At 55.0% G+C, this 23,726-nt stretch overlaps 1 protein-coding gene and 1 long non-coding RNA gene across 2 annotated transcripts in view; both read left to right on the top strand.

The window, feature by feature from the left end:
• The window catches only part of LOC135292737 (uncharacterized), a 102,045-nt gene that overhangs the window by 5,616 nt on the left and 72,703 nt on the right, over positions 1 to 23,726 (top strand). The window contains exons 15-22 of the mRNA XM_064406833.1: positions 12,992 to 13,063; positions 13,152 to 13,223; positions 13,310 to 13,411; positions 13,839 to 13,955; positions 14,274 to 14,345; positions 14,434 to 14,505; positions 14,593 to 14,694; positions 15,152 to 15,259. Of these exons, the coding sequence (XP_064262903.1) occupies positions 12,992 to 13,063; positions 13,152 to 13,223; positions 13,310 to 13,411; positions 13,839 to 13,955; positions 14,274 to 14,345; positions 14,434 to 14,505; positions 14,593 to 14,694; positions 15,152 to 15,259 (717 nt within the window). The remainder of the gene's footprint in view (positions 1 to 12,991; positions 13,064 to 13,151; positions 13,224 to 13,309; positions 13,412 to 13,838; positions 13,956 to 14,273; positions 14,346 to 14,433; positions 14,506 to 14,592; positions 14,695 to 15,151; positions 15,260 to 23,726) is intronic.
• LOC135292731 (uncharacterized) lies at positions 16,605 to 19,209 on the top strand. The gene is made up of 4 exons (XR_010354905.1): positions 16,605 to 16,862; positions 17,307 to 17,420; positions 18,049 to 18,214; positions 18,744 to 19,209. It is a non-coding gene; the product is annotated as an uncharacterized LOC135292731 (long non-coding RNA).

The following is a 23,726-nucleotide window of genomic DNA, read 5'->3' as shown; positions in this document are numbered from 1 at the left end:
CTCTATGGAGACACAGAGAAGAGCAGAGAGGGAAGGGGCTGGGCCGGGGCCAGGGCTGTGCCCCGGGGCTGACCCTTGTGGGCAGCCTGAGGATCTCCTGCAGTGCCACAGGAGCTCTTCTGTCCTGCCTTTCTTTGCAGCTGAACCTGCTGGTGAAGGCCCCACATCCAGGACGGAGGCTCTGGGAGATGCTGAGGGTAGGTCAAGGCCTTTCCCCTGGGAGAGCTGCCAGCTCAGAGCCCAAACTTGGCCACGGAGGCATTGCTGCAGGTGCCAGCACAGAACCATGCATGTGTGTGCCCTCGCCCTGCACGATCCCCTCACCGCTCCTGCGGCTCAGTGGTGCCCGTGCAGATCAGCAGAGATGGCAGAAGCTTCTGTGGCTGTTGAGTTACAGGTGTGTCTGCAGGGAGGACTTCTTCAGCTCCAGGGCTGGATGCTTGGCCCCAACCCAGCTCCCATGGCAGGGGTGAGTAGTGTGTCCCTGCTGACCCCACAGGCTGAGCCCTCCCCTTGTGGGATCCATTCCTGGGAAATGGAACCACTTTCTCTTAAGGTCCTCCAAAAGGAAAGACCCAAGATACTGCAGCCAAAAAGTCTCATGAGGCAGATGAATTCCTGAGACAAACACAGAAGGAAGCACCCGGAGGACAAGGTGGGTGCATTTCCCTCGTGCTTCCCTTGGGTCTCAGCAGCCGGGGGCTTTGGCTGCACATCAGGACACGCCGTGCCCGGCACAGCAGGAAGGGATCCATGGCAGCCTCGCTGCCCCGCTGCTACTTTCACGCCCTGCAGGGCTGTTTCCCAGCCTGGCCTGGCTGCAATTCCTCCCCAGCCTCTGCAGGATGGAATTTGGCATCAGCTGATAGGGTGCCCCAACTGTACCGTGGGCCTGAGATCCCCTGCCATTTCCCAGTCTCTGAGAAGATCAGGCAGTGCAGCTGTTTGCACAAGGGAGTGCACTGGCCCAGCCCCAATTACCTGGGCTTTTTCCTGATCTTTACCTGTGACTTAGACAAGCATTGCCTCCTGAAGGTGCCACCTCCCCAGTGGGGAATATTTCCATTTGTTCCTGTTGTCCCTTTTTTCCTTTTTCAAGTGATGGACCAAAAGGCTGTTCAGGAGGAGGAACAGCCAGGGAGAAGCAGTGGCTCATTGGCAGCCCTAGCTGCAGGAAGGAAGGCAATGACAGACACGGGCACAGGCACAGCAGGTAATTGCTGTGCCGGGCTCAGCCCTGGCCAGGGCTGTGTGGCAGGAGCTCTTCCCCCAGGGCCTGCCCTTGCCCGGCCCGGCAGCAGCCAAAGCTGGAGGTGCCTCGGCTTCCAGGCCTCTGGAGCTGGTTCAGAGCCCCGGGGAAACGGGACTGGTGCAGCAACGTCCCTGGCGCTGCAGCTGCTGCGGAGCTGGCCCTGAGTGCCCAGAGGCCCAAGGCACAGGAGCAGCCCCGAGCGGGAGCCCTGCCGCCAGCCCAGGGCCAGAGCCAGCCCTGGCTCCCGACTGGGCAGGGGCTGCGCTGGGTCCTGACAGGGCCTGAGCCTGTCCCCTGGGGCTGGGGGAGCTGTCACGGGGCAGGGAGGGCCAGGGGTGGCAGTGGCTGCTCAGGGATGGCTTTGGCCCGTGTCCCTGGCAGCAGCCACTGCCCAAGCAGCTGCGCTGCCCCCGGGCTCTCCTCCCGGCCTGCTGGGCTTTGTTGGCTGGCACAGCCTGTGCCAAGGGCCGGCAAGGTGCCTGCAGGCCCCAGCTCTGGGGGAAACAGAGAACGTCCTGCCCGTATCCACCGTGCTGCCATCTCAGCAGTGCAGCACAGCACGGGCTCACACTCCCCATCTCTCCCACAGATGCAGCCGGCACCACAAGACCTGTTCCCAATGCCCAGGATGGCCTCAGAAGGGGTTTCTGTCAGGGAACAGGCTGCTGGCTACTGTTACTGGCAAGCGTGCTTTGTTTGGGGCTTGCGTTCATGTTGTACTGCTTTGGAATCGGGTATTCCTGGAAGAGAAAACAGTGAGTGTTTTGTTGCTCTCCCCCTCAAACAGCTTCTTTTGAAAGTCTAACGTGGTCAGGCAACATTCCCATTGAGACTTCCGGGGGTTGTGGCAAGTCCATGATTGTCCAAATAACTCAGCTGAGGGTTCTGCTGCTGCCCAGTGCTTCCATTGGCCTCTCAATTGCTGGGCCTTGTCCTGGGGGCCCCGCTGGGGCTGCAGCCAGTGCTGGCTCCCACTGAGGCTGCCTGGCCAAGAGCAGCCCCAGGGGCACGGGGCAGAGGCAGAGGGAGGTGGGGAGGAGAAAGAGCAGGGCCGAGATTGCCCTTGAAAGGCAGAGGCGCTCTGGGGCCCGCTCCCGGCCAGGGACCCTGCCCAGAGCCGTGCCCTGCTGGCCGGGGCCTTGAGGGGCAGCTGTCCAGTTGGGCCCAGCTGTGCCAGCAGCTCCAGCCGTGCTGGGGAGCCTTGCCAGCTCTGGGCCCTGCTGTGCACGAGGGTCCCTGTGTGCCACTGGCAGCTGGGGCCTCAGCCACCTCCTCTCTGCACAGGAGCACCTCGGGACAGGAGTTGGAAGACGGTGGCTGCACCTCACAGCCAGACAGCGTGAGCAGCTCCTCCAGCAGCAGGAACAGCCTGGACAGCCCTCTCAAGTGTTCTGTGAAGAGGACCCCAGAACAACCGTCTACGAGGAAGCCTCTTATTGCCCCATAGATCCCACTGCCACCTGCTCTCCCCATGGGCCTCCCCAAGCTGCCTTCATCCCTTTTTTTTTCTCTGTCTGTCCCATCCCAGCCAACCCGAGTTGCTCTAGAGACCCCAGGACCAACCCAGCACCTTCCAGCCCTTCCTGAGACCAACACATCCCTTCCTCTGCCCCTGAGCCCTCTGGCCTTGCCCTCTAAGAAACACTGAAGGTGACACCCCACCCCACCCTCCCCGCCCTCCCCCCCCCCGCTTGCAGGGTAGGCAATGGCCAATTCCTCTGTTCAAATAAAGAGACAGATCTGTGTTGTGGTTTGAAAGCAAAACCAGTGAGAGACTCCAAGTCAGAAATACAATTTATTAGGAAAAGGGAAAAAAAACCAAAATACATGCAATAATACAAAAGAAAAACCACTGACAGGCTCAGAATACAGCCTGCTGACACCCTGCTAGTTAGGGTGGTGGTAGCAGTCCAGATGAAATGGACTTTTGGAAGTGGTGATCCTGTAGAAACCATCTGGTAGCTCTCATCCTCTGGAAAAGCAGTGGGTAAGGGCAGATGTTCCTCTGGGAATCCAGTGGAAAGACTGCTTGTTGTGTCCCAAAACCCAGATTATATCCAGCTGGGGATGCTTAGCTCCTCCCCCATGGGCAGAGCATCTCACAGTTGGCTGATATCATTCTGCCTCATGCTGTGGGTCCTTGATTAGCCATGAAACAGAAATGGCTCTGGGAGGGAGTTATCTCTGACTCATGTGGCAAGACATTGATGGGCCCATTAACAGGAGATAAGGAAGAAACAATGCCCCTCCTGGTTTCAGCAGCTCTTGAGGATGGGATTAGAATACATCTTTACACTGCAGCCTAGGACAAGCGGTCACCCCAGTGTCCAGGTGGCAGCAGCAGCAAAGCCCACCCAGCACCAGCACTGACTGAGCTCCATGCCCAGGAGGAGCCGTGGATGCCCACGGTGTGGGCAGGCAGAAGCCAGGCAGGGGTTGCTGTTGAAATGGAGGTTTTGGGGGGTTCAATTAAGTTAGCAATATATGGACTAAGCATTTAAATTTTAAATTGTAGAATTATGTGTTGAATTTTAACCTTTTACTTAAGAAACGTCTGCCATGGTACAAAGGGCATAGGAAAATGCAGATATCTGAAGCTTCTTGCTATGAAGGACAATACCAGCGTAATAAATAGGGCAGGAGATCTTTCTCCTTTATAATGCCTTTATTAAAATATTCAGCTCAGGTTGGGGAGAAACGACAGGTCGCCCGCACCCCCGCTGCTCCCAGGAGTGGCACGAAGGAGGAGGATGATGCAGCTGTGTCCGCTGGTATGCAGGCAGAGCTGGGGCTTCCGTCCTCGAGGGAGTAGTGGGAATTCTGCTTTTTTGGTCTAACATTTCAGGTCCTCTTTCTAGCTGACATCCTTTCAGGTTAGGGTGAGGAGTAAAAAGGATCTTAGCAGATACTGGATTAAGTTCCTCACATTTAGACATTACTTAGGTTTCTTAATTCCATGTTGACTTGTTTTTTTAGGGTTTCTTTTCCTGTAAAATTGCAAACTTTGGTGAAATGCATTCTCATCTGCATACTAGCTCTGACGTCACCCCCTCTACCCTGCTACCTGCAGGCTCTGGTGAAGCAGCAGGGGGACAATTGCGCTTGATTTCTAACCATTAACAGGTAATTGAAGAAAAACTATTAATAAGAGGTGATTGCAACATGAAGCTATCAACAAGAAATAGTCAACACTTCAACTCTCAACAACTGGCCCAACCTGTTTAACTTTGCAGCCTTAAAAAAAAAATGGATAATTTGTGGGGGTGAACACACCAGGTGTGGAGACACGAGGCTTGACTCCATTTCAGAAGGTTGATTTATTATATATTCTATTAAAATACTACATTAAAACTATACTAAAAGAACAGAGAGGAAAAAATGACCAGAAGGCTACAAAGAAGAAGAATAGAATGGAATGCATAACAAAAATCTTGTGACTGCTCACAGGCTCAACACAGTTGGCTGTGATTGGTCATCAAGTGAAAACAATCCACATGGACCAATGGAAGAGGCACCTGTTGCATTCCACAGCAGCAGCAGATAATTATTGTTTACATTTCTTTCCTGAGGCCCTCAGCTCCTCAGAAGGGGAAAAATCCTAGGAAAGGATTTTTAATAAAATATCATAGCTACAGATGACTTTTTTACTCATAACACCAGGAGAAGACCAGGGAATGCAAGAAGCCTAGACTAAGGAGCTCCTCTGTCTCCAAGCTGATCCAAACCAACAGACGTACTCAGATAAGCACCAAAGGACCACAGTGCACGCACACAGGAGAAAAGTTCAAAAGTTCAGTCATGAGCAAGACCACAGCCTTCGGCCTCAGAGACCACCAAAGACCCCAGTGTGACCACCACAGGAAACAACGTGTGCCCAGAAGGGCGTGGATCTCATCGCCAGGTGAGGGGAGGACAGGCGGGGCCAGGGGTTGAATGTGCATGAAGAGATTGTGTAATGCATTACATATGGAACAGGTTTGTGAACAAAGATGTGGCTCGGACCAGGGCTCGGGGCACAAGTTTTCACAAGAGCCATCTCGCTTGTGCCAGGCCCTGACATGCATCCCCACTTTATAACTACATCAGGTTGTGGAGTGTCACTATAGGACATGAAATAAAACAACACAGACACGCATCTCTCCAAGGTAAAAAAGAGGGCAGTTGAATTTCTGACTCCAACATTTACAGATTTCCAAAAGTGACAGTGGATTGGAGGGGGAAAGTGCCACCTCTCCAATGACACTGGACAAACCAACAGTCCATCAAATTTCTCCTCCTGCAGAAAAGAATGCATAACAATAAGTTATTTACCTAAAGTGCGTGAGAAAGTTTGTTACAAGAATGTAAACATCAGAAGGCTTAGAAGAAGAACTTGTCCTAGGGTGAGGTTATGATGCTTGCATCCCCAGTCGTGTGTTCTGTTAATGCTGGATATCACATACTGTGCCTTCACGACTGGCTCTGAAGAGCAAGGTTTGTTTTGGTTTGTTATCAGCCTGCTCCCCCACGGCTGGCAGGACAGACAGACGGTGCAGTACATAGTGCAGCTTTTGCTTTTTGCTTTGCTTTCTGTTGCTTGCTTTGCTCTTGCTTCTGCTCTGCTCCTGCTTTGCTTTTGCTTTTTGGCTTCTGCTTGTTAGTCAGTTTAGCTAAGCAGTCCAGATTTTTCCCTGGACTGTTTTTCCTTTCCCTTTTTGGAACCACTCACACCTGCTCCAGACTGGGACCTGGGAAACACCGAGAGTTTGCATCCTGTGGCTGCAGCAGCTATCCCCAGCGCCGGAGGGAGCGACAACAGAGCCACCACTGCCAGGAAAGACTTTCTGAATTTGTCATCCTTTTCAGATCGGTGAAAGCATTGTCATCTGGTATTGTTCATTTTGTGTGCTGGGGGTGTTTTGCCTGTCAAATAAACAGGTTCTTTCCACTTCTCTCCAAGGAATCCTTCCCGAACCGCTGGGGGGAAGGGGCCATGTGGGTTTCCTTTCTGGGGGGCCCCTTTGGAGGTTTTCTCCCAGATTGACCCTAATCCAGGACAGAACATTAAAAACCAGGGCAACAGTGGAGTCTATTTATTCTGCAGATGGCTTCACTGTGACCAGCAGTGGGGCCCCGAGGGGATGGGGCAGCCCATGCTGAGCGTCCCTGGGCTGAGGGACATTTCCTTCCGTGGGATCATCTGGGCCCAGACCTCCTCCAGTGCCATGCCCAGGAAAAGAGGGAAGCTATCAAGAGTATCTCCAGGGACACAGCCTGACCAGCAATGTCAGCAGGCAAAACAAAGCTCCTCCCTAATTAACACACACTTGATAGGACCTAATTGTTGGGCTGTCACCAATCCAGGGTGCTGCACAGGGTCTGCTGCTCTCAGCGAGGGCCAGAAGGAAGGGAAGGGAAGGGAAGGGAAGGGAAGGGAAGGGAAGGGAAGGGAAGGGAAGGGAAGGGAAGGGAAGGGAAGGGAAGGGAAGGGAAGGGAAGGGAAGGGAAGGGAAGGGAAGGGAAGGGAAGGGAAGGGAAGGGAAGGGAAGGGAAGGGAAGGGAAGGGAAGGGAAGGGAAGGGCTGTGTGGCCTCCGGGTCCGACATGGCTGGTGAGCAGCCCCAGAGACACAACAACCCAGGTGCAACCAGGCTTGATTTCCAGGTCGAAACACACGGCATAGCTGGCCTGGACTTCCCTGTAGGGCACGTGGGGGCTTTGGAGTCCCCCTAAGCTGCACGAGGGGCTGGGGTCCCTTGTGACACACCCAGGGATATTTTAGGTTTCCTCTGAGGCATGGAGGGCACTGGGGTCCACTTCAAGTCATGCAAGGGATTTGGAATCCTGTGTGTGGCATGCAGAGGGTTTGGGATCTCTCCCAAGGTGTGCAGGGTGTTGGGATCTCTCCTGAGGCACATGTCACGGTTCTGGGGTCTCATTTCACATGTAGAAAGGGCTGTGGACTCTCGTAAGCGTGCAGGTGCTTTGTGTCCCTCCTGCTGCACGCAGTGGGGCTGGAGTGTCTGCTGAGGCACGCAGGGGACGGGGACCTCCGGCAGTCCCTCCCGGGCCCGTGCGGCTCGGGGCTGCCGCGGCCCAGGGCCAGCCGCCGTGCCGGGATGGCGGTGGCGAAGCGCCGAGGCGGAGCTGCCCCGCCGGGTCACGCTGCACCGACACGGCACGGGCAGTGCTGAGCGCCGGGCAGGCGGCACCGCCAGCCCAGGGGCCACAGCCCCGGCCCTGCCTCTTTTGGGGCCGGGCACAGACAGCCCCGCGGGACGGGCACCGCTCAGCGCCCGAGGGGACGGAACAGATGCCAGAGGAGCCCCAGGAGCCCTGGACAGGGCCCTGGCGTTGCCCGCCCGGCTCCCCCGGGCCTGTGGCCATCCCGGGCAGCAGGGGCTCGCTCTGGGCCGTGCTCTCCCCGGCCAGCGGGGCTCCGGGCCAGCACCCGGCTCCTGCCACTGCCCTGAGAATGCTGAGGGGCTTTCGGGGCAGAACTGAACTTGACAGGGACAGAATTCATAGGAGACTTGTTTTGGCCTTTTACAAGGTTAACTGAGAAACAACTTAAAATCCCAGGCTAAATCGTCTGCTTTAACGCGTGGGAATTCCTTCAAGACCCTTCCTAACTCCCGTGGTGCCGGGCCGGGCCGCGTCCCAGCGAGCACCAACACCCAGCAGCTCGATGGATGCAGCACGGCTGGGACCAGGGAAGCGAGTCAGTATCCCTACAGCTGCCCGCTCTGCCTGCACGGCTGTCACGCAACAGCAATGTTCCAGAAGGAACAGGCATTTTTACATCCTCACGACCGTGTGATCTTTGGTCCTGGTGGTGGATCAGAGAGAAAAGCCAAATGTGACAGACTAAACTTGACTGTAGGAGACCCTCAGCAGAGGGTCTGGGGACCTGTGGTGCCAGCCAGTGGCCCGGCACTCGGACACAGCAGGAAGACCTCAGACTATCACACTTCACCTGGGAGGGTAGAAAAGCTCAGGGGTTCTTTGTTCAAGGTCCCCCAGAGGCACCAGCTGAAGCCGCCACAGTTCCACCTTGATAAAATTGTTTAAAAAGATCCTGAGGTCTGACACTCTGCTGTGGAGGACATTCCACATGTTATATTTGCCCAATTATCCAATCAAAAAAATTAAATGTATCACCACTTTTAATTATGTAACTTAATATATATACACCATTGAATACACTCGAAACACTGACTATATATTTTGGTTTAAATTGCGAATAATTTGGTCCTGATAATAGCGTATGAGCAAAAATAACCATGCGGGGTATGCGTGAGGTACGGAATGCAGGGCTTTTGGACCCCTGTCACCTCACGTACTAGCGTGTCAAGCCAAAATTCCCCTTTTTATGCTGTATGTCATTACCATCTCCTCCCATTTTCGATTCGTCACACTTGTATCACTGCCCTCATCATCACCTTTACCACGCATGCTCCACACTTCTTTAAGTAAGTTGTACCACTCTTTGGGGATCTTCTTTGAGGAAGACCTCTCCTCTTCCTCCATGTCCTGTAGTTCACCTTTTGGATTACACACGCGCACCAAGATGCTACAGTATAAGCCAATATTGTGTTCTAACATTAAAGCAGTGGATCTCGTATAATCAACATTTGCCTGCTGTCCAACCAAATTCTCCTCTCTTCCAACTAAATTTAGTCATAGTTATCTCTTGCTTCCTCCTGTTCTGAACATCTGCAGGAGAACGGTGGGGAGAGGGGGGAACCTCTCCTCTCCCTTTCTTGCTTGATATTACACCTTTAACTGTTTTATTGTTTCCAAATATTAATTACTTTATCAATATTGATTACTGTTTCAATTTTGTCAGCATGAATCATACCTATTTACCACACACAGTTCTCATCTTTTGGGCATTTAGGAGCTTTTCATTTTGCTTTGCACCCAAGAAAAATATACCCCCAATTGTGCACAAATAACTCCTTTAGCATGTCCTCATTTTCAGCTGGTTTTTCCATTGTTCTCTGCTATCTTGTCCTCATCTTTCCACAATTCCTGTGTCTATTCAAGTCCAGCCTGGGACAGTGCACACATTTGCTTTAGTTCTGTAGTGATTTATGCCCGGGGATCCTGCCAACCACACCCATTTCAATGTTGCAACAACCTAACTCTGGGCTGCAGTATGTGAATCACACTCTGCTGTGTGAGCTGGCAGAGCACCAGAGCAGGCACTGAAGAAGGGGCATTCGGTACATTAGTGAAGTGAGTGCTGGAACCTGGGCTAGCTCTTAGAACTCCGGCACTACGGCAGGAGTCGGGAACTGCCTCGCTATGGGGATTTACCAGAGGCAGAACCTTTAGTGCCACTTGCTCTCCAGTGCCAGACACAAGCCACGACAGGGACGAGGCACAGGAGAAAGGAGGAGGCGTCCCGTCTTCAGGTTCCGCAAAGAACAGCTTAGTCCAGGTGAAGAGAACAGGATGAGAAGCCCCTAGCTGTACTGCCCAAGGGGTTTTGTACACATACAAGTCATGGGGTGGATGCAAACAATGAACCAATAGGGAATCCTCAGGAGAGGAGTGAGGGGATTACATCAAGTGTCTGGGGCCAGTTGGGGTAGGAGGGTGGAGAGGATGGGTCACAAGGGCCAATGGGGCTTCCAGGAGTAGGGGAATTCCAAAGGGGAGTTGCAATCAGGGATTAGCCCAAAGGTTTGGGAACCAAGGGGCTGGGTTGCCTTGACAGGCAGGGAAAGAGCTGGAACAAGGGGTGGGGAAGGGCACGAGGGACAGTTTGGAGCGAGGGTAAAACCTACAGGTAAACCAACTCAGGAAAAGCATGGGGGCACAACAGAGCCCTTAAACAAGACTTGAAATGGAATCAATACAATAAATTTGAACTGCAACAATCAAGAGCATCTTGAGGGATGCAGCCTGACCAGCAATGTTAGCAGGCAAAACAAAGTTTTTGCTGAGCAATGGCCCTTTGATGAAGCAAAACATTTACAATCAGGGCAGTCCATTCATGCGGAAGGGCGCACACTCTGGGGGTACAGCTGAGGCCATGAGGTCACAGCAGGGCTTTGGGGTCACAGCAGGTTGAGCTCTCAGCAGGCCCTGAGGTCACAGAGGTGCCAGAGGTGCCAGAGACCCGTGGTTGCACAGCAGCACAAGGAACCAGCAGTCAGTCCCTGAGCACAACTGTTGCGGCAGCAGCGGCGGTGGCAGCAGCGGTGCTGACGTTGGGACAGCGGTGTCGGGACAGCGGTGGCAGCAAGAGCTGCGGGACTGGCGGAGGACAAGGCACCATGGCCCTTGCTCTGCACCTCCTACTCCTGCTGCTCCTGGCCGTAGCCCTGCCTGCCAGGGCTGCCCAGGCTGCTCCGCTGCAAGCGCGGCGAGCAGGTGAGCCGGCAGCCTGGCTGCCCTTTCCCGGCACAGCGCTCCCTGCTCCCTGGGAAGCGCTGGGAATGGTTTTGCCCAGGGCTTTAGGGAGGGTTTCCTCTGTGGGAGGGAGAGAGACCCCACGGGCCCTGGGCTACTCCAGCCACCCCTCCAGAGATGTTGCAAAGGGCCTGCAAAGAGGTTGGAGAGTGACCAGGAGCCAGCCCAGAGCTCCCCAGGCCCCTGTGCAGCTTTGGCCATGTCCATTCCCATCTGGCTCCCACAGCCTTACCCAAGACCCCTGCAGTGCCCAGTTCCCTGTGGCAGAAGGGGATCCCAGCACACCATGGAAATGTTTCTGATCTCTGCTCCCTTCTAGACTGGAATTGTGACATGGGTTCTCAGGAAGTCCTGATGAATGATGGTTTGAAGTTCCTAGAGGATGCTGGAGGCAAGTTTTCATTCAGCCTTTCCTGAGTGAATAATCAGGATCAATGCAACAAAAGATCACTTATAAACCATTAATGTTATCATAATCTTAAGGTTGAAAGAATCTGGAAACCTTGCCCTGCTCCCTTCTGGAGGCCTGAGGGCTCCCACAGGATCACTGTCAGTGGGAGGAAGGAGCATTTAGCTTTCAATCTTCCTCCCGTGTGCAATGCCAGTGTGTCCTTCCGTGTGCTCTGTGCAGCCACAGAGAAGAGCAGAAAGAGAAGGGGCTGGGCCGGGGCCAGGGCTGTGCCCCAGGGCTGAGCCTTGTGGGCAGCCTGAGGATCTCCTGCAGTGCCACAGGAGCTCTTCTGTCCTGCCTTTCTTTGCAGCTGAACCTGCCGGTGAAGGTCCCACATCCAGGACTGAGGCTCTGGGAGATGCTGAGGGTAGGTCAAGGCCTTTCCCCTGGGAGAGCTGCCAGCTCAGAGCCCAAACTTGGCCACGGAGGCATTGCTGCAGGTGCCAGCACAGAACCATGCACGTGTGTGCCCTCGCCCTGCACGATCCCCTCACCGCTCCTGCGGCTCAGTGGTGCCCGTGCAGATCAGCAGAGATGGCAGAAGCTTCTGTGGCTGTTGAGTTACAGGTGTGTCTGCAGGGAGGACTTCTCCAGCTCCAGCGCTGGATGCTCAGCCCCAACCCAGCTCCCATGGCAGGGGTGAGTAGTGTGTCCCTGCTGACCACACAAGTTGAGCTCTGCTTTTGTGGGATCCATTCCTGGGAAATGGAAATATTTTTCTCTAAGGTTCTCCGACAGGGAAGATCCAAGACAGAACAGACCAGATATCCCTGGAACCCCCCAAACAGACGAAGCAAGAGCTGAAGGAAATGTGGCAGGGAGGACAAGGTGGGTGCATTTTCCTCATGCTTCCCCTGGGACTCAGCAGCCGGGGGCTTTGGCTACACATCTGGATGAGACTGTCCCGGCACAGCGGGAAGGGATCCATGGCCCATTCCTAATGAGGAATGTTTCCATCTGATCCAGCTGTGCCTTTTCCTTTTTCCAGAAATGAAAGGAGAGCCTGTGCACATGGAAGCATTACCCAGAGGAAGCAGTGGTTCCATGCCAGCCTCTGCTGCAGGAAGGGAGGCCATGCCAGACCCAGGCATGGGAGGTAATCGCTGTGCCTCTGGGATTGAGCCCTGCTGAGGCTTGAGCTGCCCTCTCTGCTGCTTGGCAGTGCGGGCACAGCCTGGACTAGAGCGGCACAGCCCAGGGGAATTATCCCCAACAGGCTCAGGGCACTCGGGTACTGAGCAGTCCTGCTGGGGTCCCTCCTTGGGAGACATGTCCTGAAACCTGGCAGCGACTGCACGGGGTGCCCACGGTGGGGAAAGGACAGAGGGGGAGAGCAAGGCTCCAGTGTGTCCTGAGAGGACCTGGCTGTTTGCCCTTGGGATCTGGGAGCTGTCCCAGCAGAAGGAGGGAGGGAGGGAGGGAGGGAGGGAGGGAGGGAGGGAGGGAGGGAGGGAGGGAGGGAGGGAGGGAGGGAGGGAGGGAGGGAGGGAGGGAGGGAGGGAGGGAGGGAGGGAGGGAGGGAGGGAGGGAGGGAGGGAGGGAGGGAGGGAGGGAGGGAGGGAGGGAGGGAGGGAGGCATAGCTGTGGCACTGCCTGCTGCAGTTTTCCCGAGGGCTTCAGGGAGGATTTCTTCTGTGTATGAGGGAGAGAGTCCCAGGGCCCTGCATTTCTCCAGCCACCCCTCCCAGGGATGTTGCTGAGGGCAGGGAAAGAGTGTGGAGAGTGATCTGGAGGCAGCCCAGAGCTCCCCAGACCCCTGTGCACCTTTGGCCATGTCTCTGTTCACATCTGGCTCCCACAGCTTTACCCTTGCAGTGCCCAGTTCCCTGTGGCAGAAGGGGATCCCAGCACACCCTGGAAAGTGTTCTCATCTGTGCTCTGTTCTAGATGAGGTTGCCGGGAAGGCTTCTCCATTAGCTTGGATGAATAAAGTTTCCAAGCCCTTGGAGCCTCCTGCAGGTATGTTCTCAGTGTGGCACCAAGGAAGAATTGTAGACAACTGGGCATGAACCAGGTGACAGAAGCTTCTGTGGCTGTTGTGTTACAGATGTGTCTACAGGGAGGACTTCTCCAGCTCCTACCTTGGAAGCTGCACAAAAGCCCAGCTCCCATCAGAGTGGTGAGTAGTGTGTCCTGCTGACCGCACATGCTGATCCCTGGTTTTGTAGGATCCATTCCTGGGAAATGGAAATATTTTACTCTAAGTTACTCCAACAGGGAAAATCCAAGATACAACAGATAATATATCCCTGGAACCATCCAAACAGATGAGGCAAGAGCTGAAGGAACTCCTGCAGACAAGACAAGGTGGGTGCATTTCCCTCATGCTGTCCCTGGGACTCAGCAGCCGGGGGCTTTGGCTGCACATCTGGACTCGCCGTGCCCGGCACAGCAGGAAGGGATCCATGGCAGCCTCGCTGCCCCGCTGCTGCTTTCACACCCTGCAGGGCTGTTTCCCAGCCTGGCCTGGCTGCACTTCCTCCCCAGCCTCTGCAGGAAGGCATTTGGCATCAGCTGACAGGCAGCCCAAACTGTAACACACCCTGAGATCCCCCACTATATCCAGCCCTACAGATTAGGAAAGGGTGGCTGTTTGGAGGTGGAAGTGCTCACATCATGCCACTGTAACCTGCCCATTTTCCTGCTCCATAAATTTCACAAATATTACCTCAGATACCACCACCCAACTGGGAACAGCCCCATCTGATGCAGCTGTTTCCCTTCCTTTGTCAAGAGATGGACATAGTGCTTCAGTGGAAGGTGGCATTTCTTGAAGGAAGCACTCCATCTTCAGTGCCAGCCTCTGCTGCAGGAAAGAAGGCAATGCCAGACACGGGCACAGGCACAGCAGGTAATTGCTGTGCTGGGCTCAGCCCTGGCCGGGGCTGTGTGGCAGCAGCTCTTCCCCCAGGGCCTGCCCTTGCCCGGCCCGGCAGCAGCCAAAGCTGGAGGTGCCTGGGCTTCCAGGCCTCAGGAGCTCGTTCAGAGCCCTGGGAAACGGGACTGGTGCAGCAAGGTCCCTCGCGCTGCAGCTGCTGCGGAGCTGGCCCTGAGTGCCCAGAGGCCCAAGGCACAGGAGCAGCCCCGAGCGGGAGCCCTGCCGCCAGCCCAGGGCCAGAGCCAGCCTTGGCACACAATGGAAACAGTTCTCATCTTGGTTTTCTTCCAGACTGGGATGCTGGGAAGGATTCTCCGTTAGCCTGGCGCTATGAAGTTTTGAAACCCTCTGGGCATTCTGCAGGTATGTTCTCACTGTTCCACCAAGGCGCAATGTTTGACTGTCTGGTAAGAAGCAAGTGAGAGAAGCTTCTGTGGCTGTTGTGTTCCAGATGTGTCTGCAGGGACGACTTCACCAACTCCTACCTTGGATGATGCACAAAAGCCCAGCTCCCATGGCAGGGGTGAGTAGTGTGTCCCTGCTGACCACTCAGGCTGAGCCCTGCTTTTGTGGGATGTATTCCTGGGAAATAGAACTACTTTCTCTTAAGGTCCTACGATAGGAGAGACCAAAGACATGGCAGGCAAGAAATTCCAGGACCCATTAGAAATCATGTGGCAAATGCTGAAGGAACGTCTGCAGAGAAAGCAAGGTGGGTGCATTTCCCTTGTGCTGTCCCTGGGACTCAGCAGCCGGGGGCTTTGGCTGCACATCTGGACACGCCGTGCCCGGCACAGCGGGAAGGGATCCATGGCAGCCTCGCTGCCCCGCTGCTGCTTTCACGCCCTGCAGGGCTGTTTCCCAGCCTGGCCTGGCTGCAGCTTCTGCCCAGCCTCTGCAGGAAGGAATTTGGCATCAGCTGACAGGCAGCCCTAATTGCACCATACTCCATGCCCACCCTCAGATCCCCTGCAATTTCCTTCTGCCCAGGCAGATCAGATGTTGGAGCTGTTTGGGGAAGGATGCAGCCTGGGTGGTCCCAAAATCCTGGGTGTTTTCTGATCCTTATCCATTCCTTTCACAAGTGATGCCTCCTGAAATTGTCCCCTACCCCATTTCCAGTGAGGAATGTTTCCATCTGATCCAGCTGTGCCTTTTCCTTTTTCCAGAAATGAAAGGAGAGCCTGTGCACATGGAAGCACTTCCCAGAGGAAGCAGTGGTTCCATGCCAGCCTCTGCTGCAGGAAGGGAGGCCATGCCAGGCACAGGCACAGGAGGTAATTGCTGTGCCTCTGGGCCTGAGCCCGGCTGAGGCTTGAGCTGCCCTCTCTGCTGCTTGGCAGTGCGGGCACAGCCTGGACTAGAGCGGCACAGCCCAGGGGAATTATCCCGAGCAGGCTCAGGGCACTCGGGTACTGAGCAGTCCTGCTGAGGTCCCTCCATGGGAGACATGTCCTGAAACCTGGCAGTGACTGCACGGGGTGCCCACGGTGGGGAAAGGACAGAGGGGGAGAGCAAGGCTCCAGTGTGTCCTGAGAGGGCCTGGCTGTTTGCCCTTGGGCTGTGGGAGCTGTCCCCACAGAAGGAGGGCAGGAGGGACAGAGGGAGGGAGGGATAGCTCTGGCACTGCCTCCTGCCGTTTTCCCCAGGGCTTTTGTGAGGATTTCTTTTGTATGTGAAGGAGAGAGCCCCGGGGCCCTGTGGTGCTCCAGCCGCCCCTAGCAGGGATGTTGCTGAGGGCAGGGAAAGAGTGTGGAGAGTGACCAGGAGCCAGCCCAGAGCTCCCTAGGCCCCGGTGCACCTTTGGCCATGTCCATTCCCATCTGGCCCCCATGGCCTTAGCCGACCCCCTGGCAGTGCCCAGTTCCCTGTGGCAGAAGGGGATCCTAGAATGCCACTGATATCGTTCTGATCTCTGCTCCCTTCTAGACTGGAATAATGACTTTGATTTTTTTGAAGCCTTGCCGGAAAATGGCTTGAAATTCCTGGAGGATGCTGGAGTCTATTCCTCCATGTGGCTTTCTTGACAGAATAATCAGTGTCAATGAGACAAGAGCTCACTCATAAGCCATTTCCCTTAACATTATGGAAGGGCTGAGGGATTCTGAGAATCTTGCCCTGCTCCCTTCTGGAGCCCTGAGGGATCCCACAGGATTGCTGTCAGTGGGAGGAAGGAGCATTTAGCTTTCAATCTTCTTCCCGTGTGCAATGCCAGTGTGTCCTACCATGTGCTCTATGGAGACACAGAGAAGAGCAGAGAGGGAAGGGGCCGGGCCCAGGGCTGTGCCCCGGGGCTGACCCTTGTGGGCAGCCTGAGGATCTCCTGCAGTGCCACAGGAGCTCTTCTGTCCTGCCTTTCTTTGCAGCTGAACCTGCTGGTGAAGGCCCCACATCCAGGACGGAGGCTCTGGGAGATGCTGAGGGTAGGTCAAGGCCTTTCCCCTGGGAGAGCTGCCAGCTCAGAGCCCAAACTTGGCCACGGAGGCAGCGCTGCAGGTGCCAGCACAGAACCATGCACGTGTGTGCCCTCGCCCTGCACAATCCCCTCACCGCTCCTGCGGCTCAGTGGTGCCCGTGCAGATCAGCAGAGATGGCAGAAGCTTCTGTGGCTGTTGAGTTACAGGTGTGTCTGCAGGGAGGACTTCTTCAGCTCCAGGGCTGGATGCTTGGCCCCAACCCAGCTCCCATGGCAGGGGTGAGTAGTGTGTCCCTGCTGACCCCACAGGCTGAGCCCTCCCCTTGTGGGATCCATTCCTGGGAAATGGAACCACTTTCTCTTTGGTCCTCCAAAAGGAAAGACCCAAGATACTGCAGCCAAAAAGTCTCATGAGGCAGATGAATTCCTGAGACAAACACAGAAGGAAGCACCCGGAGGACAAGGTGGGTGCATTTCCCTCGTGCTTCCCCTGGGACTCAGCAGCCGGGGGCTTTGGCTGCACATCAGGACACGCCGTGCCCGGCACAGCAGGAAGGGATCCATGGCAGCCTCGCTGCCCCGCTGCTGCTTTCACGCCCTGCAGGGCTGTTTCCCAGCCTGGCCTGGCTGCAATTCCTCCCCAGCCTCTGCAGGATGGAATTTGGCATCAGCTGATAGGGTGCCCCAACTGTACCGTGGGCCTGAGATCCCCTGCCATTTCCCAGTCTCTGAGAAGATCAGGCGGTGCAGCTGTTTGCACAAGGGAGTGCACTGGCCCAGCCCCAATTACCTGGGCTTTTTCCTGATCTTTACATGAGACTTTGACAAGCATTGCCTCCTGAAGGTGCCACCTCCCCAATGGGGAATATTTCCATTTGTTCCTGTTGTCCCTTTTTTCCTTTTTCAAGTGATGGACCAAAAGGCTGTTCAGAAGGAGGAACAGCCAGGGAGAAGCAGTGGCTCATTGGCAGCCCCTGCTGCAGGAAGGAAGGCAATGACAGACACGGGCAGAGGCACAGCAGGTAATTGCTGTGCCGGGCTCAGCCCTGGCCGGGGCTGCGTGGCAGCAGCTCTTCCCCCAGGGCCTGCCCTTGCCCGGCCCGGCAGCAGCCAAAGCTGGAGGCGCCTCGGCTTCCAGGCCTCTGGAGCTGGTTCAGAGCCCCGGGGAAACGGGACTGGTGCAGCAACGTCCCTGGCGCTGCAGCTGCTGCGGAGCTGGCCCTGAGTGCCCAGAGGCCCAAGGCACAGGAGCAGCCCCGAGCGGGAGCCCTGCCGCCAGCCCAGGGCCAGAGCCAGCCCTGGCTCCCGACTGGGCAGGGGCTGCGCTGGCTCCTGACAGGGCCTGAGCCTGTCCCCTGGGGCTGGGGGAGCTGTCACGGGGCAGGGAGGGCCAGGGGTGGCAGTGGCTGCTCAGGGATGGCTTTGGCCCGTGTCCCTGGCAGCAGCCACTGCCCAAGCAGCTGCGCTGCCCCCGGGCTCTCCTCCCGGCCTGCTGGGCTTTGTTGGCTGGCACAGCCTGTGCCAAGGGCCGGCAAGGTGCCTGCAGGCCCCAGCTCTGGGGGAAACAGAGGACGTCCTGCCCGTATCCACCGTGCTGCCAGCTCAGCAGTGCAGCACAGCACGGGCTCACACTCCCCATCGCTCCCACAGATGCAGCCGGCACCACAAGACCTGTTCCCAATGCCCAGGATGGCCTCAGAAGGGGTTTCTGTCAGGGAACAGGCTGCTGGCTACTGTTACTGGCAAGCGTGCTTTGTTTGGGGCTTGCATTCATGTTGTACTGCTTTGGAATCGGGTATTCCTGGAAGAGAAAACAGTGAGTGTTTTGTTGCTCTCCCCCTCAAACAGCTTCTTTTGAAAGTCTAACGTGGTCAGGCAACATTCCCATTGAGACTTCCGGGGGTTGTGGCAAGTCCATGATTGTCCAAATAACTCAGCTGAGGGTTCTGCTGCTGCCCAGTGCTTCCATTGGCCTCTCAATTGCTGGGCCTTGTCCTGGGGGCCCCGCTGGGGCTGCAGCCAGTGCTGGCTCCCACTGAGGCTGCCTGGCCAAGAGCAGCCCCAGGGGCACGGGGCAGAGGCAGAGGGAGGTGGGGAGGAGAAAGAGCAGGGCCGAGATTGCCCTTGAAAGGCAGAGGCGCTCTGGGGCCCGCTCCTGGCCAGGGACCCTGCCCAGAGCCGTGCCCTGCTGGCCGGGGCCTTGAGGGGCAGCTGTCCAGTTGGGCCCAGCTGTGCCAGCAGCTCCAGCCGTGCTGGGGAGCCTTGCCAGCTCTGGGCCCTGCTGTGTACGAGGGTCCCTGTGTGCCACTGGCAGCTGGGGCCTCAGCCACCTCCTCTCTGCACAGGAGCACCTCGGGACAGGAGTTGGAAGACGGTGGCTGCACCTCACAGCCAGACAGCGTGAGCAGCTCCTCCAGCAGCAGGAACGGCCTGGACAGCCCTCTCAAGTGTTCTGTGAAGAGGACCCCAGAACAACCGTCTACGAGGAAGCCTCTTATTGCCCCATAGATCCCACTGCCACCTGCTCTCCCCATGGGCCTCCCCAAGCTGCCTTCATCCCTTTTTTTTTCTCTGTCTGTCCCATCCCAGCCAACCCGAGTTCCTCTAGAGACCCCAGGACCAACCCAGCACCTTCCAGCCCTTCCTGAGACCAACACATCCCTTCCTCTGCCCCTGAGCCCTCTGGCCTTGCCCTCTAAGAAACACTGAAGGTGACACCCCACCCCGCCCTCCCCCCCCCCCGCTTGCAGGGTAGGCAATGGCCAATTCCTCTGTTCAAATAAAGAGACGGATCTGTGTTGTGGTTTGAAAGCAAAACCAGTGAGAGACTCCAAGTCAGAAATACAATTTATTAGGAAAAGGGAAAAAAAACCAAAATACATGCAATAATACAAAAGAAAAACCACTGACAGGGTCAGAATACAGCCTGACACCCTGCTAGTTAGGGTGGTGGTAGCAGTCCAGCTGAAATGGACTTTTGGAAGTGGTGATCCTGTAGAAACCATCTGGTAGCTCTCATCCTCTGGAAAAGCAGTGGGTAAGGGCAGATGTTCCTCTGGGAATCCAGTGGAAAGACTGCTTGTTGTGTCCCAAAACCCAGATTATATCCAGCTGGGGATGCTTAGCTCCTCCCCCATGGGCAGAGCATCTCACAGTTGGCTGATATCATTCTGCCTCATGCTGTGGGTCCTTGATTAGCCATGAAACAGAAATGGCTCTGGGAGGGAGTTATCTCTGACTCATGTGGCAAGACATTGATGGGCCCATTAACAGGAGATAAGGAAGAAACAATGCCCCTCCTGGTTTCAGCAGCTCTTGAGGATGGGATTAGAATACATCTTTACACTGCAGCCTAGGACAAGCGGTCACCCCAGTGTCCAGGTGGCAGCAGCAGCAAAGCCCACCCAGCACCAGCACTGACTGAGCTCCATGCCCAGGAGGAGCCGTGGATGCCCACGGTGTGGGCAGGCAGAAGCCAGGCAGGGGTTGCTGTTGAAATGGAGGTTTTGGGGGGTTCAATTAAGTTAGCAATATATGGACTAAGCATTTAAATTTTAAATTGTAGAATTATGTGTTGAATTTTAACCTTTTACTTAAGAAACGTCTGCCATGGTACAAAGGGCATAGGAAAATGCAGATATCTGAAGCTTCTTGCTATGAAGGACAATACCAGCGTAATAAATAGGGCAGGAGATCTTTCTCCTTTATAATGCCTTTATTAAAATATTCAGCTCAGGTTGGGGAGAAACGACAGGTCGCCCGCACCCCCGCTGCTCCCAGGAGTGGCACGAAGGAGGAGGATGATGCAGCTGTGTCCGCTGGTATGCAGGCAGAGCTGGGGCTTCCGTCCTCGAGGGAGTAGTGGGAATTCTGCTTTTTTGGTCTAACATTTCAGGTCCTCTTTCTAGCTGACATCCTTTCAGGTTAGGGTGAGGAGTAAAAAGGATCTTAGCAGATACTGGATTAAGTTCCTCACATTTAGACATTACTTAGGTTTCTTAATTCCATGTTGACTTGTTTTTTTAGGGTTTCTTTTCCTGTAAAATTGCAAACTTTGGTGAAATGCATTCTCATCTGCATACTAGCTCTGACGTCACCCCCTCTACCCTGCTACCTGCAGGCTCTGGTGAAGCAGCAGGGGGACAATTGCGCTTGATTTCTAACCATTAACAGGTAATTGAAGAAAAACTATTAATAAGAGGTGATTGCAACATGAAGCTATCAACAAGAAATAGTCAACACTTCAACTCTCAACAACTGGCCCAACCTGTTTAACTTTGCAGCCTTAAAAAAAAAATGGATAATTTGTGGGGGTGAACACACCAGGTGTGGAGACACGAGGCTTGACTCCATTTCAGAAGGTTGATTTATTATATATTCTATTAAAATACTACATTAAAACTATACTAAAAGAACAGAGAGGAAAAAATGACCAGAAGGCTACAAAGAAGAAGAATAGAATGGAATGCATAACAAAAATCTTGTGACTGCTCACAGGCTCAACACAGTTGGCTGTGATTGGTCATCAAGTGAAAACAATCCACATGGACCAATGGAAGAGGCACCTGTTGCATTCCACAGCAGCAGCAGATAATTATTGTTTACATTTCTTTCCTGAGGCCCTCAGCTCCTCAGAAGGGGAAAAATCCTAGGAAAGGATTTTTAATAAAATATCATAGCTACAGATGACTTTTTTACTCATAACACCAGGAGAAGACCAGGGAATGCAAGAAGCCTAGACTAAGGAGCTCCTCTGTCTCCAAGCTGATCCAAACCAACAGACGTACTCAGATAAGCACCAAAGGACCACAGTGCACGCACACAGGAGAAAAGTTCAAAAGTTCAGTCATGAGCAAGACCACAGCCTTCGGCCTCAGAGACCACCAAAGACCCCAGTGTGACCACCACAGGAAACAACGCGTGCCCAGGAGGGCATGGATCTCATCGCCATGTGAGGGGAGGACAGGCGGGGCCAGGGGTTGAATGTGCATGAAGAGATTGTGTAATGCATTACATATGGAACAGGTTTGTGAACAAAGATGTGGCTCGGACCAGGGCTCAGGGCACAAGTTTTCACAAGAGCCATCTCGCTTGTGCCAGGCCCTGACACGCATACCCACTTCATAACTACATCAGGTTGTGGAGTGTCGCTATAGGACATGAAATAAAACAACACAGACACGCATCTCTCCAAGGTAAAAAAGAGGGCAGTTGAATTTCTGACTCCAACATTTACAGATTTCCAAAAGTGACAGTGGATTGGAGGGGGAAAGTGCCACCTCTCCAATGACACTGGACAAACCAACAGTCCATCAAATTTCTCCTCCTGCAGAAAAGAATGCATAACAATAAGTTATTTACCTAAAGTGCGTGAGAAAGTTTGTTACAAGAATGTAAACATCAGAAGGCTTAGAAGAAGAACTTGTCCTAGGGTGAGGTTATGATGCTTGCATCCCCAGTCGTGTGTTCTGTTAATGCTGGATATCACATACTGTGCCTTCACGACTGGCTCTGAAGAGCAAGGTTTGTTTTGGTTTGTTATCAGCCTGCTCCCCCACGGCTGGCAGGACAGACAGACGGTGCAGTACATAGTGCAGCTTTTGCTTTTTGCTTTGCTTTCTGTTGCTTGCTTTGCTCTTGCTTCTGCTCTGCTCCTGCTTTGCTTTTGCTTTTTGGCTTCTGCTTGTTAGTCAGTTTAGCTAAGCAGTCCAGATTTTTCCCTGGACTGTTTTTCCTTTCCCTTTTTGGAACCACTCACACCTGCTCCAGACTGGGACCTGGGAAACACCGAGAGTTTGCATCCTGTGGCTGCAGCAGCTATCCCCAGCGCCGGAGGGAGCGACAACAGAGCCACCACTGCCAGGAAAGACTTTCTGAATTTGTCATCCTTTTCAGATCAGTGAAAGCATTGTCATCTGGTATTGTTCATTTTGTGTGCTGGGGGTGTTTTGCCTGTCAAATAAACAGGTTCTTTCCACTTCTCTCCAAGGAATCCTTCCCGAACCGCTGGGGGGAAGGGGCCATGTGGGTTTCCTTTCTGGGGGGCCCCTTTGGAGGTTTTCTCCCAGATTGACCCTAATCCAGGAGAGAACATTAAAAACCAGGGCAACAGTGGAGTCTATTTATTCTGCAGATGGCTTCACTGTGACCAGCGGTGGGGCCCCGAGGGGATGGGGCAGCCCATGCTGAGCGTCCCTGGGCTGAGGGACATTTCCTTCCATGGGATCATCTGGGCCCAGACCTCCTCCAGTGCCATGCCCAGGAAAAGAGGGAAGCTATCAAGAGTATCTCCAGGGACACAGCCTGACCAGCAATGTCAGCAGGCAAAACAAAGCTCCTCCCTAATTAACACACACTTGATAGGACCTAATTGTTGGGCCGTCACCAATCCAGGGTGCTGCACAGGGTCTGCTGCTCTCAGCAAGGGCCAGAAGGAAGGGAAGGGAAGGGAAGGGAAGGGAAGGGAAGGGAAGGGAAGGGAAGGGAAGGGAAGGGAAGGGAAGGGAAGGGAAGGGAAGGGAAGGGAAGGGAAGGGAAGGGAAGGGAAGGGAAGGGAAGGGAAGGGAAGGGAAGGGAAGGGAAGGGAAGGGAAGGGAAGGGAAGGGAAGGGAAGGGAAGGGAAGGGAAGGGAAGGGAAGGGAAGGGCTGTGTGGCCTCCGGGTCCGACATGGCTGGTGAGCAGCCCCAGAGACACAACAACCCAGGTGCAACCAGGCTTGATTTCCAGGTCGAAACACACGGCATAGCTGGCCTGGACTTCCCTGTAGGGCACGTGGGGGCTTTGGAGTCCCCCTAAGCTGCACGAGGGGCTGGGGTCCCTTGTGACACACCCAGGGATATTTTAGGTTTCCTCTGAGGCATGGAGGGCACTGGGGTCCACTTCAAGTCATGCAAGGGATTTGGAATCCTGTGTGAGGCATGCAGAGGGTTTGGGATCTCTCCCAAGGTGTGCAGGGTGTTGGGATCTCTCCTGAGGCACATGTCACGGTTCTGGGGTCTCATTTCACATGTAGAAAGGGCTGTGGACTCTCGTAAGCGTGCAGGTGCTTTGTGTCCCTCCTGCTGCACGCAGTGGGGCTGGAGTGTCTGCTGAGGCACGCAGGGGACGGGGACCTCCGGCAGTCCCTCCCGGGCCCGTGCGGCTCGGGGCTGCCGCGGCCCAGGGCCAGCCGCCGTGCCGGGATGGCGGTGGCGAAGCGCCGAGGCGGAGCTGCCCCGCCGGGTCACGCTGCACCGACACGGCACGGGCAGTGCTGAGCGCCGGGCAGGTGGCACCGCCAGCCCAGGGGCCACAGCCCCGGCCCTGCCTCTTTTGGGGCCGGGCACAG

The sequence above is a fragment of the Passer domesticus genome, unplaced genomic scaffold, assembly GCF_036417665.1.
Source record: "Passer domesticus isolate bPasDom1 unplaced genomic scaffold, bPasDom1.hap1 HAP1_SCAFFOLD_44, whole genome shotgun sequence".
Lineage (NCBI taxonomy): Eukaryota > Metazoa > Chordata > Aves > Passeriformes > Passeridae > Passer > Passer domesticus.
The sequence above is the reverse complement of the archived record's forward strand: the minus strand, read 5'-3'. Positions and strand labels throughout refer to the sequence as shown.